Genomic DNA, 15622 nt, shown 5'->3' with positions numbered 1-15622 from the left:
CTTCAGCCGCATGCTGGCGTTCAATAAATCATAAGCTGACACTTCGCATTCGACGGCTCGGACTCGCTGATGTTTGCTCGCCGATCACGCAGGCACACCTCAACGGCTTGGCGAAAACTGTTCACATGGGCATCTCTCTTTCACTGCATTGCATTACAGTATTTGGAAGTCAATTACTCTAGAACCATATTTCAATCTCATATCATATCTCACTCATCCCACGTCTTGACGCCGCTTCGATCCCAAAAACAGAAACTCCGCCCACTTCTTCACAACCACTCATCTCGAATCGCCAAAGAACCCAAACACGCCCAAAAGCATCCGAATCTCATACAAAAGCAGCTTATCTCAATAACCATGTTCACAGCACAGCGTACGCCGACACATAGCTGACACTCATGTCGTCAGGTTCCTGAACCAGATTGCTGCGGTCATATTGAATGACCTGGAACCGGCCTTTGCCCTGGTACTGCGGCTCCTGACCCAGTAGCTCGAGAGCCGCCATCATGACTCCGATGGGATGTCGCCCGCACACCGTGTTCTTGGTCTGCTTCAAGGTCGCGAGGAAAGCATCATGACTGCCGCTCTTGACACCGTCCATGGCTGCTTCGTCGATGGCCCGAATGGTCTCGTGAATTGGGGGACCGGCTGGTGCTCGATCCTGCCTGCGCAGCTTCACCAAGTCTCCGGGGCTGCTGGTCGGAGAGTAGACCATGTAGCTAAAGTTATGGCCCCAATGGCAAAAGTCGGAGCTGATGATGAAGGCGTTTTCTGGGTCCTTGAGGTAGGGCAGAAGCGCACGTCCTACTTCCTTCTCCTCTGGCCCGTTGTTGGATCCAACCAGCACAGGCACGATCTTGGGGAAATTGTCCTGAGAGCCAAAGGTCTGCTGACAGCGGAGGTAGAGATAAGGCATGTGCATCTCTAGGGAATGCTCAAGGACCTCGTTCCTCTGGGGCATGAGTTCCATGCTGGCGGCGTCCTCAAACTTCTTTGCCAGGGCCCGATCAACGGTAAGCTCGCCAAAGGGAGTTTCATACTTGTCAAAGGTAGTAGCGGCACATCCTTCGAGGTAGTAGGTATGAGAAGGTCCCAGGACAAAGACGCGCTTGGCGCGGCTCAGGTCCAGAGTCTTGTACGCCCAAGCCGCACACGGGCCAGAGAACTCATACCCAGCATGGCTAGCACCCGACGTCGTCAGATTAGAGTCCATTCTGAACGTATGGGAGATCAACTCACGGGGCAATGATGATGCGAGCTCCAGGAATCGGCAAAGAAGCTCCGTCGATGCTCTCCGGCACAGCCGCCAGGTTGTTCGTGAGCTCCGCCTGCAGCGTCTTGGCGTTGCTCTTGTACCAGGAGCCAGCCTTTGCCGCGGGTCGTGTCGCCACCATGATTGTAGTTGAATGAGATATAGATTCAGTGAGCAGTAGGTTAAGAGAGAATGTGGCTTTAAAGTCAGCAGGAGAGTTTAAGGGTAAAATATGCTGCCTGCTGAGGTATGGATGTCGTAACTTGCTGTCGATACCTAGCCGCTCCTGCCCCGCCTCTCCGGCGGGGTATGTAGCGCGATGCATGGCATGACGACCATGGGCATGCACGCCCAATGGTTGGACGAGGTTATCTGTAACACGAGACATGGTTCATGAGCGCGTATTCTGGGCGTCAAATGCATTCATTGCTCCCGTACCTGCGTTTGCAATGGCACCTAAGGATGCTGATCTGTATTAGTGAGATCACCTGGCGTTTTCTCGTTGCCCATCAGGTTTGTTCATCATATGCGTTTGTTCCCGCATGACTTATTATACTTTGCACTACACTTGTCCGATGTTGCCTAGATGTCAACCCAAGATCCGGGCATCACGATATCCTCCTTTTCGATCATCTCCCAGAACTGGCACGCCATCCACTCAAACTCGGGTGCCCATATTATACGCCAGTCACTGGGTGTTGGTCCAGTCTTGAGCTCCAACAGCCGGATTGGGACCCAGTGGTTCTTATTCCACTTGCTCCGGTCAGCTCGCTGCCCCCTCTTGAAAGCCAAACTGATGGCAGCCGTTGGCAGGGAGTCCCGGATGCTGTGCCTCGACGATTCAATGGCGTCTGCATCGAGAGCCCCACGCATCTGTTCCTTCAGCGTTATAGCCTCTCTTTGGCCGTATATCGCCAGGTCAACTCCGCTCTCCTGAAGATCCAAAACCCATTGCCGGATGGACTCTTGGAATACCTTGTCCCAGTGGAAAAAGGATATATCAGGCGACATGTAACATAGTGCGCCCCCAATCACTGACACGAGTGGTGTCCCTTTCCAAACCGGAACGCTATAGACGTCCCACGGCTGAACACTCTCGATGCTGTGTAAATCCTCCGGTGAAGCTACTGTAGTCACTTGCTTCACCAGGAGGCTCCAGCCTTCGCTGTAGCAGGCCAGGGTCCACATTGCCCACCCTCTCTTGAAGGGGAGAACTTCGTCAGCGAAGCGTATGCCCAAAGCGAGTGCTACGGAGTGGACCAGGGACACCTTTTCATGGCTCGAGCGGCTCACATCAAAGCTGGTGACCTGTCTGTTTTCCGCTAGAAGTCCCAGAAGCGTTTCTGGTGATTGAGAATGGAACGAGGCTAGCCGAAAGGCTTCAAGACGATATCTCAGCGGACCGGTATAGAACTTGGGCAGGAATCTTTGTCGAAAGATGTTGACGTATTCATCGCCATAGTCACATTCTCGTTGGTAGTCGAAAAGTCGTAATAGCATACTGGATTCCGGCTCGTCCATATAAGAATGGAAAAGCTCAACAATCTTCATCCAGTCCGCTTCCGGATGGTCTCTGTTGGGCTTGAACACTGGTGGTCCCAAGGCCCCCCTAGTTTTCGTTTAGAGCATTTCCAAGACCAGAATAGTTGGGTTGAACTCACTGCCCCGACTCGCCAACTCTCTCGAGCAATGCGTCCTTAAGCCCCAGGCTTAGAAAAAGTTGGCACAGTTCAAAGTTCTTGCTGTTAGCGGCGTGCTGTGAATATATTAGCAAGGTCAATCGAAGCATGTACGCCGACCTACAAATAGAAGTGACTGTCCGTTCTGATCTTTATCGAACGGAGATGCTTGCCGCGAGTTGAAAAGTTCCAAAACTCCAGCTTTATCTCCTACCCTAATCTTTTGGATGATTTCGGATTTTGTAGAAACGATGTTATACATTCTGTAGTTGTACGTCCAGCCACAGAGTGTTGGAGAAGACTGAATCTCGCAAACGGATTGTGAGATCCAGCTTGGCCACTGAATATATGCCTGCCATGCACCTGTTGCTGTAGTATATGCCAAAGCAAATCGGCCTAGTTTTGAAGGAGAGTATGTTCTGACGAGTTTCGATTCGTTTGGCGCCAAGGTCGTTGTCTGGTTCTTCTTCGCTGCTGCTCCATCCTGCTTCTGTTTCTGTTTACTTCCGTCTTTGGCTTCAATTGCCAATTGGGTTGTCGGCTGTGGCACTTGATAACGTGTGTGAATCTCGGTCGTGGCTCTAGAGAACATGAGATCGCGAGTTCGTTTTGCAACCGCCCTTAAACACAATTTGTTAGAAACTGGTAATGATAACTCTGTAACTTTTGATTTTGCTTTTCGCTTACATATCCCAAGCCATGATAGACAGCTTGAGTAGCTCGATGGACTCGCTGAGCCTGTTCTTGAGCCGATCCAGGCCATCCTTTCCGAGCGCCAACTTGACGGCAGCCAGCTTCCGTTTCAGACCTTTCTTTGCATTCAGCTGAGAGATAAGATCATCTGCAGTGCTCTGAAGGGTCTTGAGAGACATTTGGCAGCAGTCCAGATTTGTGCGGACAAGCGAATCGTTCTGCACGGAGCAGAGGGAGTCATCGTGTTGCAGCTGCTGTTGCATGGCGTCAAAGATTGGTTGGTGACATTGAAGTCGCAGGATGAGGGCCTGGATATCTTCGGGGAGCTCCTGTGCTTGGTCCCATAGCTTCTTGGTCTTTATGACACATTTTGCGATTTCGGTCGTTATCTGGACGAAGGCGATTATGCTAGCGGCGGTCTCCATGCTGGTTTCATGAGACTGATGATAACCTCGTTCGATGAATCAATAGCGAACAACGACACAGCTGACCAAAAAGAAATGGAAGAATAATTGTATACAACTAGAATAACAAGACAGGCAGCACAGATTGAAACAGAGGAGGAGGAATCTTCAACACAGCCTCCATGATGGGAGCTCATGACCTCAAGTCCTACGTAGCATGGGGCCCAGTTCCGAGACAAGAACAACCAACAAGTGTAGGATCCATGCCGCGGACCAACCAGTTTGGGGAGGACGGGTGGCCGCATGAATCTGGGCGGCAAAGTGAACGGGGGCCGCGGCAGATGGTGTGGTGCCTACCAGGCTGTGTAGGCGAAATGGTAGGCCTCCTGTATAGCCCAGTGTTTTAGTTGCCTAGTTACGAGATAAGACATATCTTGGGTATTTGGCATTGAACGGAAGAATAAAAATCAAGATGAAATAAGATATTGAAGTGTTAGAGATGAGATGGAATAGAAGTAAGCGCCATGGCTGCCGTTTATGGGCATGCACACGCGCGGAACGGGTCCGGCTAGAAAGCCCCAGCGGCGCGGGCCGCTAAAGCCGCTGCCAGGGCGCTAAAAATGATTGGTTACTGGTCTACGGAGGCGTCATATTTGTCCACCACTAGGTATCATCGCCAGCAACTGATGGTTCAGTGCCTACAGTAAACATCCATGGATCACTCTATAGAAACTCTTATTCATACTCAACGCATGTTGCGTAGCCCTCTCGTAGACAATCCTCATACTCCAGTCTTCGCCTACATCTATCTTGTACTCTTCAGCTACCCTTATTGAAACCGTTCAACACTCCCCATTTAAATGCCCCAGCGCATTTCGGAGAACATGATAAGCCATCTGTAAATCGCCATATGTCTCTGGATAACCTAGGTTAGAATACCCACGTATTGCTTCTTTAGCCAACTCCTAAACCGGGCAGCATCGCCCAGTTCATGGATACTTCTGAGTGCCTTTGTTACTATTCCAAGAGCTTCCTTGCTAAAACTTATTTGAGGGAAGCATATAGCCAGATTTATTTTACAGTGGATGTCGAGGTCCCTTGCCCCCCCGGAGCGTTGCAAAGCCACCAGCTGCAGCTCTCAGCGTTGACCGGGCATCTCTTCCTCTGCCATCGATATACGCCAAGTTGTTCCATAAACGCTCATTGCATGTAGTATAAACAACAAGTCCCCATTTTCTGCCCTCCCAAGATCGAGGAAGTCTTTGAACATGGCATTGGCCGTCTCGTGACAGCCATCATTTAGAAAGGCCTGCCCAGCATGGGCAAACTCCTGGCTGTGTCAAGAATCACCTCGCTCTGCACGGGCTCCGAAACGCCGAGGGCCAGTACTGCCTTTGAAAGCTGTTCTCCATGGACTCTGGTCGGCCAAGAATCCTGTAGAGTAAGAATTTCACCGAGAATTTAACGTGGTAGATGAACCTTTTGCCAAAGATGCCAGACTGTTTCAGTACTGGCAGTAGCCATTCCAGCGCCTCGGGAAGCAATGAGTTTGGTGCCGTGTAAACTCTGGGCTTGTCTACAGCCTTATGCCAGGCATCGATGACCTCATCGACACCTGTGGCAAATTGTGCCACCTCCCTGATTTTGTCCACCAACTTCTCAGCAGCTCCTGGGCCCTAGGTCCCTATGCAAACATGCCAACCTCGGAGTTGAGTTCTTCTATCGCTCTCGCAAAACCACGGTTGTCGCGAAGCTCAGGGAAGCCATATCCCATCTCTGAAGAGGCCATATCGAGGATGAATTGCCCAACTTGTTCCTCCCACGGCGGCATCGCCCAAGACTCAGCAACATCATTCAGCCAGTTTCCAGTTGTCTCATAGAATATGTCTTTCTTGAAAGACTCAGCGACGCTCGTTGGTTGTTCAGAGTGGAACACAAGATCCAGATGTAAGTTCTCGTACTCGTTTCGAGCTGCCTGTGCGAGACGGAGACGTGCCACGTCTTGAACTATGCCATGCATCACACCATGATAGAAGCCGTCCTTGCCAATATCATATTGCTGTGCGAGTCCAATATCATAAAGCTCAGTCAGAAGAATATCGCCAAAGATTCGAGAATCCCATCCCGAGAGACAAGCCGCGAGAAAGGCACCTAGCTGCTCTGCCATCTAGTCTTTGGTGTCTTTGGTATCTCAAGGTTGCATATCTAAGCAAAATTGCACAAAACGGGATTCCGAGAAACTCGAAGACGACTTGAAGGCAATGATATTCAACAAATCGTCTTTATGCGCCCTAGGTCCATTTCCTTTGGCATTCTTAACCTGGCGGATGGAAAGGTCCCAAGTGGTGTAGACCGAAAGAACATGTGCCATTTCGGGCCCTTCCAGGTTCGTGATGCAATCAGTAGCTATCAATCTGTCTGACAATATTTCATACTGGTCCTTGCATCTTTCGAGAAATGCCGTAAAGTCGAGGCGTGAGCGATGGATGTACAGCCCTGCCTGGACGATGGCCAAGGGGTTCATCCAGAGCTGGCTGACAATGCTGCGGACCGCCAGCTTGCTCTGAGGCTCTACGTTCTTGGTGTCACCACTCTTTGAGTCTTGCAGAAGTAGCTCCACGGCATCTTCCTCTTCCATGTTTTCGATGTTGACCGATCCATCCAGTCGAACAAAATCCTGGGCATTCTGCCGACGAGTGGTGATCAGAACGGAAGCATTTCGCGCCACTGGGAAACATCTCTTGATCTTTAGCATCATCTCAGGCTTTTCTACATTGTCAAAGACAGCCAGCCAAGGGGTGTTGGTGTTGATAAGGTGATGAAAAAGAGCCTGAGCTTTACCGTCTAATGTCAAGGGGAACCTGCCATCGCCGCGACTGAGGATCTCGTTGGCGCAAATAGTCAGGTTACAATCAATGGTATTGTAAGAGGAAAGGTTGATCCATGTATCGTCGACAGTATTCTATTGCTAGAGATGTCTTACCTTGGCCTAGAAGACCCCTGAGAGCGACGTAGCGAGCTTCGGCCCCTTGTGGTTTATCGAGCAAGTGATGCTTCAAGGTCATGAGGTCCTCTGCTCGGCCAACAAAGCCCTTGACCCTATGGTAAGAAACATTGATGAACCTGGCCGGGACTTTCTTTTCTAATAGAGAATCCCCGACGACGTCAAGATTCTCGAGCTTGCTGAGAACCTGGGGCAGGGCTTTATTCATGCTTTCGACACCCTGGGCGATCGTATTCATCACCACTGATATGTCTAATACATGGCGAAGCAATACCGGTGGTCAAATGAACCCGGCGGCTCAATCAGTCTTTACCCTTCGGTCACTCATGAGCGGTGGGCGTTGATAAGGCCGCGAGTGAATCCATCAAAGGGAACAGAGGTGAAGCGTGGCGATGGATGGAGGGTTTCCCCAGGAAGGTATGCCTCAGTGAGGCGGACTAGACCTGCCATGACTGTGACCTGGGTGAGGCATCCTCAAAGGACTCGGGAACTGCACTTTGCAGGGAGATGATCGAATCAAGAAGAAGATACAGCGCCATGCAGATGATTAGTGGCTGGGGCTGAGTTTCTGAGCGGTGGCTGGATGTAATAAGATGGTGCAAGGAGCCGGGTGTCTATGAGCACAAGCAAAGAATGACAGAGGGGAGAAGTGACTCGGCATTACCTGCCTACCCCAGGTATCCAGCAAGTGATGGATCGAGATCGAGGCCCAATTCAATGCGCGCCAAGGTACCTATACAAACCCAGCTCACGCTGCCTAGATTCAACGAGTAGTATTGTAACTAGATCCATACTGGTTCGTTTGGCTGGTGAATATACAATTGGTGCCTGGGTATGTCTGTCCAGCCTGGAGTCTTGGATGTCGGCAAACAAACCATTGAATATCATCAATGTTACTTCAAGGCCATGGAAGCACCATGTTTCGTGTGCGGCTGTCTCCTACACCCCGCGTCTTACTCTGTGCCCAAGGCGCGTCAAATGTAAGCCAGAGCCACGACAATTCCGAATACGGGCTTGTAAACGGAATACAGAGAACCGCCGGGATAACTGTTGGGGCGACGGAATTAATGTGGTTCGATATGGATGGAGCCTGCCAGGGTAACGTCGATCTGAGTATCCGTTCCGTAGAGACCCTTCCGGAATCGCAATCGCTTGCCCACCTGATGCATTATCAGATCCTTATCAATCTTGACAATTTTGGAGCCGCTTCGATGAAAAGACGCTCGGATGGGGGATCCAAAGCTCGCGGATCCAATAGCAGTATTCTGCGCCAGACGAGACAGGTTGGCTGTGGGCACTGACGTAGGTAGGACTAAAGATTGATCATCGCGACATGAGCAGCTTACCACTGCAGTACGTAACATGTTAAATCTCCGAGAGGAACGATGGCCATCTCAGGGCTCGAGATTGTCTGTAGATTGTCTCCAGATCCTTCCTTTTCGCCATCCATCGCACAAGGTCACTCAAGAGTAACACTCTGCAACGAATCCTCCCGAAGCCGGAGCTGGAGTTGGTGGGAACAGAACAGGTGACCGGGAAGAGATGGATCCGTCCCGAACCGACGAGGAAGCGTTGGTGCAACGGGAAGGCATCTCCACCCTTTGGCCAGGCGTCTCTGTGCCACCGAGTGTCTTGTAGGACAGGCTTTGATTCGAGGGCATGGTTCTGCCGAGAAGAGGTCCTGCAGTAGACTTAGGCGCATGCATCGGCACGGCTGCGTGTCTTGTCTCTGCTGCGCAATCTCTTCAGGCCGCCATGATAGATACATCTTCAAGACAAAGCTGTCAGAAAGAGGAATGGATGGGCCGAACCGGGCGGGCTGGTAGTGAAAAGTGAACCCTGGAGCTGAACTTTTATCGACGAGCAGGGCCCGTCACTGGACAATCGGGAGAGCCACAAGGGGCCTCAATTGAGCTAGCTACCTGATGGAGGTCACCACAGGAGCGCCCCTACGCCCCTGTCGGACAAGGCGGCAAGGGAAAAGGGAAAAGGCAAGGGAACAGAAGGAAGGAAAGGTTGCATTTGGCAAGGGGCAGCAGATCAACTGATGGTGCGTGCATGACGTGCGTAACGCCCGCGTATGTACTCACAGCTTTACACGGCACTTTTTCGTTCGTGATGCTACATTCTCTGACGCGGTTCGCAGGTCCCAAATTCTAACCGGGTGCCGGCAGGGAAGAACAAGACATTTTTCGGTGCTAAAGAGGCTACTAAACTAGTGGTAGCCGTGTCTCGATGCTGCTAAGACTCTTCTCTTTTCCCTCTGCCGCATTAACAAGGGCGTAGGGCGGGTACTTCCCGATCGAGTCTCGGCTTTGTTTCTTTTCGGTCTCGTCCTCTGAAAAAGGATCTTCACCTGTTTGCTGGCCCGGGTGCCTTTTTAGCTTTGCCACCCGTTGGTTCTATTATCTCAGCTTTCTCTAATAAACACCTTCTTTCTTGCTAAGCCCTTTCTTCTTCCTTCTTACATCCCTCGTCCCCGAGGCGTCTTTTATTGCTGCGTTGCATCTTGCATACATCCTCTTCTTTCTCTTCTTTCTCCCGGATAGTTAATTGCTTATCGCTCAGTATCGCCTCGCCAATTTCCTCCCGTATTCACCCCGAGACATTCCTCGCCCCTGGCCTTTCTGGTGCCCCTTGGACGCCCTCCATCCCTGGCCCAGGGCCATCGGCCTCCACTGTCGCATTCCGTCATCGCAAACCACTGAAATCTCCGCCTTCACCCTCGCCTCCGCCCGCGAACGAAACCATCGGTTCCCCTCCATCCTCTCCTTCTCCATCCATCTTTAATCGCCTCAGTACACTCGGCGCCGACCTTGGCGCCTTCATCATCCTTCGCCATGGGTATCCTCGAGAAGATGGCCTGGTCCAAGAGCACCAGGATCAAGGTCATGATCGCAATTGACACAGCCTTCTTCCTGCTCGAGCTCGTTACCGGTTTCCTCGCCCACTCGCTGGCCCTCATGGCCGATGCCTTCCACATGGTCAGTCAATTCGCGCGCTCTTTCACGAGTGAATTGGCTTTTGGCCCATCTACTAACGTTCCACGCAGCTCAATGACATCATCTCCCTGGTTATCGGCCTCTGGGCTGTCAAGGCATCCCAAAAGGTCTCAACCGACCAGTTTACCTTTGGTGTAGGTCCCTAAACGCCTCAAAGCCCGCGCCTCAATGTCCATAGCTAACATGCGCCTGTAGTGGGTTCGCGCCGAGATTCTAGGTGCCTTCTTCAACGCCGTCTTCCTCATCGCCCTCTGCGTCTCCATCGTCCTCGAAGCCCTGACCCGATTCATTGAGCCTCCCGAGATCGACAACCCCCAGCTCATGCTCATTGTCGGCAGCGCCGGTCTCTTTTCCAACTTTGTCGGCTTCTTTGTTCTCGGCGGCCACGGCCATTCTCACGGACCTGGTGGACACGACCACGACCACGACCACGACCACGACGGACACGATCATGCTCACGGCCACTCGCACAGCCACGCTCACGACGAAGAGGAAGGCCATGCCGGATACCATAGCCACGAAGATGCCGGCGACGTCCCTCCCGAGGTCGTTGTCCGCCGCGCGACTGAGCATCGTCACACTAGGGAGGAGTCCAGCACCAGCAACCGACATTCCACGCATTCGAGGGGCCGACATTATCGCCGATCCAGTAGGAGTGGACATTCGCGATTCTCCAACTTCGAAGATATTAGCATTCACCCGGCAAGCTTCCGACAGGATATCATTGCCGCAACAATGGGAGAGTCTCCCAGCGACAGTGAAGTTGATTCGGAGACCCCTCTTATGGATGAGGAGGCGACCGAGGAATCGCCTCTTCTCAAGGGTGTCCCTAGGAATGCCGGTTCTCTTGTCAATACCACGCAGACGACTCTTGTCCAATCTCATTCTCATTCTCACTCCCCCCGACGACGCCGAGACTCGAGCGTTCACAACGGTCACCACCACACTCTGCCCAAGCAGCCCGGCAAGAAGAGCAGCCATGGCCACAGTCACGACGACATGGGTATGAACGCCATGATTCTTCACGTCATCGGTGATATGCTCGGCAACATTGGTGTTATGGCTACCGCTCTGATCATCTGGCTTACCGACTGGCCTGGAAAGGTGTATGCCGATCCCGCTGTCTCTCTGTTCATCACCGCCATCATTCTCAAGACTTGCATTCCTCTCACACGCGGTACCGCACGAGTCCTGCTCCAGGCTACCCCTGAGCACATCAGCATTCCCGAGATTCGCCAGGATATTGAGGCACTCCCCGGTGTTATTACCTGCCATCACATTCACGTCTGGCAGCTCTCCGACACGAAGCTCGTCGCCAGCATGCATATCCAGGTCTCTTTCCCCATCGACTCGCATAGTGGTGAGAAGTACATGGAGCTGGCTCGCCGGGCCAGGAAGTGTCTCCACGGCTTCGGCATCCACAGCGCCACCATCCAGCCCGAGTTCTGCTTCGACCAGAAGCACCGGCACGACGCAGACGCTCAAGCTCTTACCCTCGATGGCACTTTTGACGGCATTAAGGGTGACGCTTGCCTGCTCGAGTGCATCGACGACTGCCAGGCCCAGGGCTGCTGCCCGAGTAGAGAAGCCTCGTCCAGGGGTTCTTCGATTCGTCGAGCAAGTGACTCGTCACACAGCCAAAGCAGTCCTCATAGACATGAGCATTAATGGACTTTTGTCAAGACGGCAGTCTCGGTGTTTTCAGTTAACAAGGGGATAATTGGTCATGTCTATACCAACTGAGCCTTGGTTTTCTCTCATTACGTTTTCTATACCAATAATTTATTTCCTTGACAAACAAAAAGTGGGTTAGGCGTTTCTATGGTATGAACACATGAGTCCTCACTGGAGGACCAAAGTTGGTTGGGCGACACTGCGCACAAGGTGTTTGTTTTGTGCCTGGATTAGAGGGATGGTGTCATGTACGATAAAGACAGCGTTATTGCATCAATCTATTCTCTTTGTCCCATGCCTAGGATCTCCGTGAATTGTGATGCTTGGTCTAGAGGTAGGTCAAGTTCAACCTCGCACATGTTACACATGACTCACGAGTTGGTATCACGTCAGTCCGTATCAGTGCAACAGAGTTCGGATGAAAGAGTTGGCTGACCCCTTGTTCCTGGTTACATATTCAACGTCTTTCCTGCTGATAGCTATCATTGATAATATTTCTATCGTCGGATCTGGCTGTGCTACCAAAGAAATCCGAAGCCGCCATCTATACCCTCTTCCAATCCCCACGAAGCTCATATCATGCAGTCATGTCGTTTCGTTTACTTCTTCATTACACATGATTATACCACCCAAAAAAGGGATCAAAATACCACAGTTGAAGTCTCAATAAGTTCAATAATAGAGGCTTCATACCCAAGCCTGATGAGCCTGAGTCTATTGAGTCATTAGGCTTGGGCACGAAGCCTCTACTGTTGAACTTATTGAGACTTCGATTGTGATATTTTGATCCCCATTTTGGGTGGCATAAAGTCGGAAAATACTAATAACGTGAACATCCGTAAGTTTACGCCTGAGGCGGGAGTATCAGCTCCTCGCGGCCGCCAACCTCAATCACGTCCGCAACTCCTCGGAACGAATACTCAACTCGGAGAACCTTGTCACGGCCCGGGGCAGGGTCCCAGAATCCCGGAAGTCGGCTCTTGCGCACCCCTCGGGGGATGGATAGAGCTGGTCCGCTGGCGTCGGGTGAGTCGTCGACGAGAGCAGCCAGTCCGATGGTGACGTCGGCGACCTGCTCGCCTGTCGAGAGCGTACCGTCTTCGCTGGGGACACCGTACTTGGCACTGACGATGACGAGCCCGCCGAGGGTCATCTGGCGCTTCTGTCGGCCCTCGACAGCTTGGGCGAGGAGCACGGTGACGTTGTCGGCCTCGTAGCGATGTCGGGCGGTGACCATGTTGGCTTTTCCAGTAGCAGCCTCTGCTCTCGCCGCGCGTCGACGAGAACGCGAAGAACGTCTTCGACGGCGGCGATGGTCAAGGCCAAGTTCAAGCGCAGCAAGACCAACAAAAGGTAGTGCGCCAGCCCAGAAGATGACACTTGGTCCGACAAGGGCACGCGGGGCGATAAGAAGTGGCACGCTGAGGCGCTGGCCAAGTCGGGACCAATAGACTGAGAGGTGGAGGTTGTGAAGGCTGATGCCAAGCTCTAGACCGATGCGGGCAAAACGACCGACAGACCAGAGATTGCGGAGGGCGAGGTATCGGTCCTGGAAGGTGTTGGAGCAGAGCTCAACTTCCACACGGGCGGACGAGGGCGTTCCAGGGTCCAGAGATGTCGAGGAAGTTTGAAAGGGGAGATCGAGGTCTTTGCTATATCGTAGGAGACCTGCAGCCGAAGTAGGTGTGGCCGAGGCAGAGATAGCCCAAGTTCCGTGGTTACAGGAAGAGTTGAGTTCATGGTCAAGACCCCTGATGCCACTCTCGCTACCAGGCGAGTCTGAGGAGCCTGGCACTGGAACTCGCTCCGAAGACCCCGTTCGGAAGCCCAGTTCCAAAGTAGGGGACGTCTTCAGAGGAGACTCGGCACTAAACATGTTGGGGTTCATCCTTGAGAAGTCGGAGAACCAGCCGGAGTGGCCAGAACCAAACACCCAATCACCACTATCCGCACGCAGGAATCCCGTGCCATGGTACAGCTTCTGGTGAAGTCCGAGGGTAATTCGTGGTTGAGTAGGAGGCTCATGTCGGGAAGACTGTATGCTATACTCGAGGGTGGTTGGCTCTGAGACATTGGGGAGGGTGAATTGGTGGTAGAGCCGGCTAGTGGCTGAGAACTCAGGCAGGATATCAGACTCGAGCTCGATGGCGGTCTTGACCCATCTGAACTTGTCTGGTGATGATATAGGCGAGCGGTTCAGGAACTCTTGTCTGTATCGTAGAGTTACCAATGGAGAAAGTCGATTCTCGACGAGCTGGATGAGGCGGTTCCTAGGAATCGTCAAGGGCAGAAGCGGCTGGTATCGATCATATAATAGTGTCGTCGGCAGCATAGACGAATCTCCTGCAATACCGTATGTAGATCCAGATACGGTCAAAGTCGGCGTGGCCACCTCGACTGTGGGTTGAAAAGGCCCATCAACCACTGCTTGCTGCTGCTTGCTCGACGCTAAGCGCTCTAACCGCGAGACTTGAGGCTGTACTAGCTTGCGCAGGGAGGGTATGTCCACCGTCACGGAATGGCTGAGAGCAAAGTCCAGCAGTCGAGGGCCCGAGTGGTCTATGGAGGACCTCGATGCGTCCAACCGGATACCCAAATCGGAGCTCGTCTGGATGCCATTCTGAACGCGGTTCCGGACAGCTTCCTTAAAAGCTGTTTCGTACTCTGATGATGCCCTTCGAGCGTCTTCGACATGTAGGAAATGGTCCAGGTCGTACTGCGCTCGGCGGATGGGATCAATCAGTGTCTCGAAGGCTTCCTGTGCGCGGAGGAATTGCTGGCGAGCAATTGGTCGAAGATGCTCCGGATAGCTATCGGGATAAAAGAGGAGGAAGAGGCGGTAGTAAGCACTTCGAATCTGCTCTTGTGACAACTCTTTGCCGTCTCGAGGAAGACAGAGAATATCGTAGTAGTCCCAATAAGACAATCCTGGGCCAGACGGGGCTTCGTCTGCATGGTATAGCAGCCCAAATCCATCGGCTGAACTCATGAGGATCTTTTCGCCGGTCTCGGGGTCCCCCGCTTCAGATGCGTTGGTCAAGCGTTCATAAACCGAGCTCCCATCGTCGTCCCACAGCTCATACTCTTGGCGCGTAGACGCAAACTGCTCATTGAGAGAATTGAGAGAGATCCTGGAGGAATTCCCGCGGAGGGCCTGAGAACCAGCGGGGCCGCCTGGGGGGGGCCGAAAGTCTTCAAAGGCGGCCGAGGAGCGGGTGGAGGGGCTTCTGGTGACGCCGGGCCGGGCACGAGGAACACGGAGGTTTGCGCGCTCTCGGGAGTCGGTCATGGTGATGCGGTCGAGTGGTGTTTTGGAGAAGCCAGCTCTCCATGGGCGGCGTACGCCTCAAGATAAACAAGAGCAGCAAAATGTCACCGCCCGGACTGACGGCCTGATGGACGAGAAGATGGGGAATTCGCCAATCACGACGACGGCCATGGATGGATGGATCATGGTGCCCCTCGCGCGGTGCCGTCCATTAGTCGCCCGGTTGCAGGTGGGTTGATGTTGGGTCGGGAGAGGTTGACGCCGGACCCTCCTTCCGCTAAACCTCAGTGGGTTCGTCTCGGTTGTTCGGGGCTTTTTGGCCCACAACGGCTCCAGCTTTCAGGCGTCAACGCCCCGACGGCGACAGGGGGGAGCCACTGTTTCTGAGCCCTACAGCGGGGTAGACGGTTGACAGACTGTCTCGTGCACCCTACACATGACGATCAACTCTGTCTAACTTGAAGATCAAAACATACTGCGGTCAAAGTCAGCTGTTGTACTGATATTAACTCAAGTCAGGCTGTTTCTTACATCTCGGATCATTCTCGTGTCTCCACCGCCTGCTGCTTGTCTATCCGTACAGGGAAAAAGCAAGGAAGCCCACCGATATCCTTCTCCACGACGTTGCCCAGTAGTCGTACGACTG

The 15622-nt window shown here is 52.7% G+C and overlaps 5 protein-coding genes across 5 annotated transcripts; 1 reads left to right on the top strand and 4 right to left on the bottom strand.

Moving 5' to 3' along the window:
* Positions 1-361: 361 nt before the first annotated feature.
* MRS44_001376 (uncharacterized protein) lies at positions 362-1394 on the bottom strand (the record flags this gene model as incomplete). The annotated part of the gene is made up of 2 exons (XM_046274922.2): positions 362-1181; positions 1240-1394. The coding sequence occupies 2 exons, from the start codon at positions 1392-1394 to the stop codon at positions 362-364; spliced, it is 975 nt and encodes a 324-aa protein (XP_046138359.2).
* Positions 1395-1834: 440 nt separating this feature from the next.
* MRS44_001375 (uncharacterized protein) lies at positions 1835-4049 on the bottom strand (the record flags this gene model as incomplete). Its single annotated transcript, XM_065623671.1, has 4 exons — positions 1835-2861; positions 2914-3008; positions 3056-3551; positions 3619-4049. The coding sequence occupies 4 exons, from the start codon at positions 4047-4049 to the stop codon at positions 1835-1837; spliced, it is 2049 nt and encodes a 682-aa protein (XP_065480107.1).
* Positions 4050-5712: 1663 nt separating this feature from the next.
* MRS44_001374 (uncharacterized protein) lies at positions 5713-7240 on the bottom strand (the record flags this gene model as incomplete). The annotated part of the gene is made up of 3 exons (XM_065623670.1): positions 5713-6195; positions 6349-6797; positions 7012-7240. 3 exons carry the CDS (start codon positions 7238-7240, stop codon positions 5713-5715), a joined length of 1161 nt encoding a protein of 386 aa, XP_065480106.1.
* Positions 7241-9872: 2632 nt separating this feature from the next.
* MRS44_001373 (uncharacterized protein) lies at positions 9873-11702 on the top strand (the record flags this gene model as incomplete). Its single annotated transcript, XM_046270515.1, has 3 exons — positions 9873-10016; positions 10085-10168; positions 10230-11702. The coding sequence occupies 3 exons, from the start codon at positions 9873-9875 to the stop codon at positions 11700-11702; spliced, it is 1701 nt and encodes a 566-aa protein (XP_046138362.1).
* An 850-nt stretch (positions 11703-12552) lies between these two features.
* Positions 12553-14997, bottom strand: MRS44_001372 (uncharacterized protein; the record flags this gene model as incomplete). The annotated part of the gene is made up of 1 exon (XM_046270534.1): positions 12553-14997. The coding sequence occupies one exon, from the start codon at positions 14995-14997 to the stop codon at positions 12553-12555; it is 2445 nt and encodes an 814-aa protein (XP_046138363.1).
* Between the last annotated feature and the right edge of the window lie 625 nt (positions 14998-15622).

This window comes from Fusarium solani (genome assembly GCF_023522795.1).
Source record: "Fusarium solani strain SB1 chromosome Unknown bctg00000000, whole genome shotgun sequence".
NCBI lineage: Eukaryota > Fungi > Ascomycota > Sordariomycetes > Hypocreales > Nectriaceae > Fusarium > Fusarium solani.
Note: the sequence above shows the minus strand (reverse complement) of the source record. Positions and strands in the feature narration are given on the sequence as shown.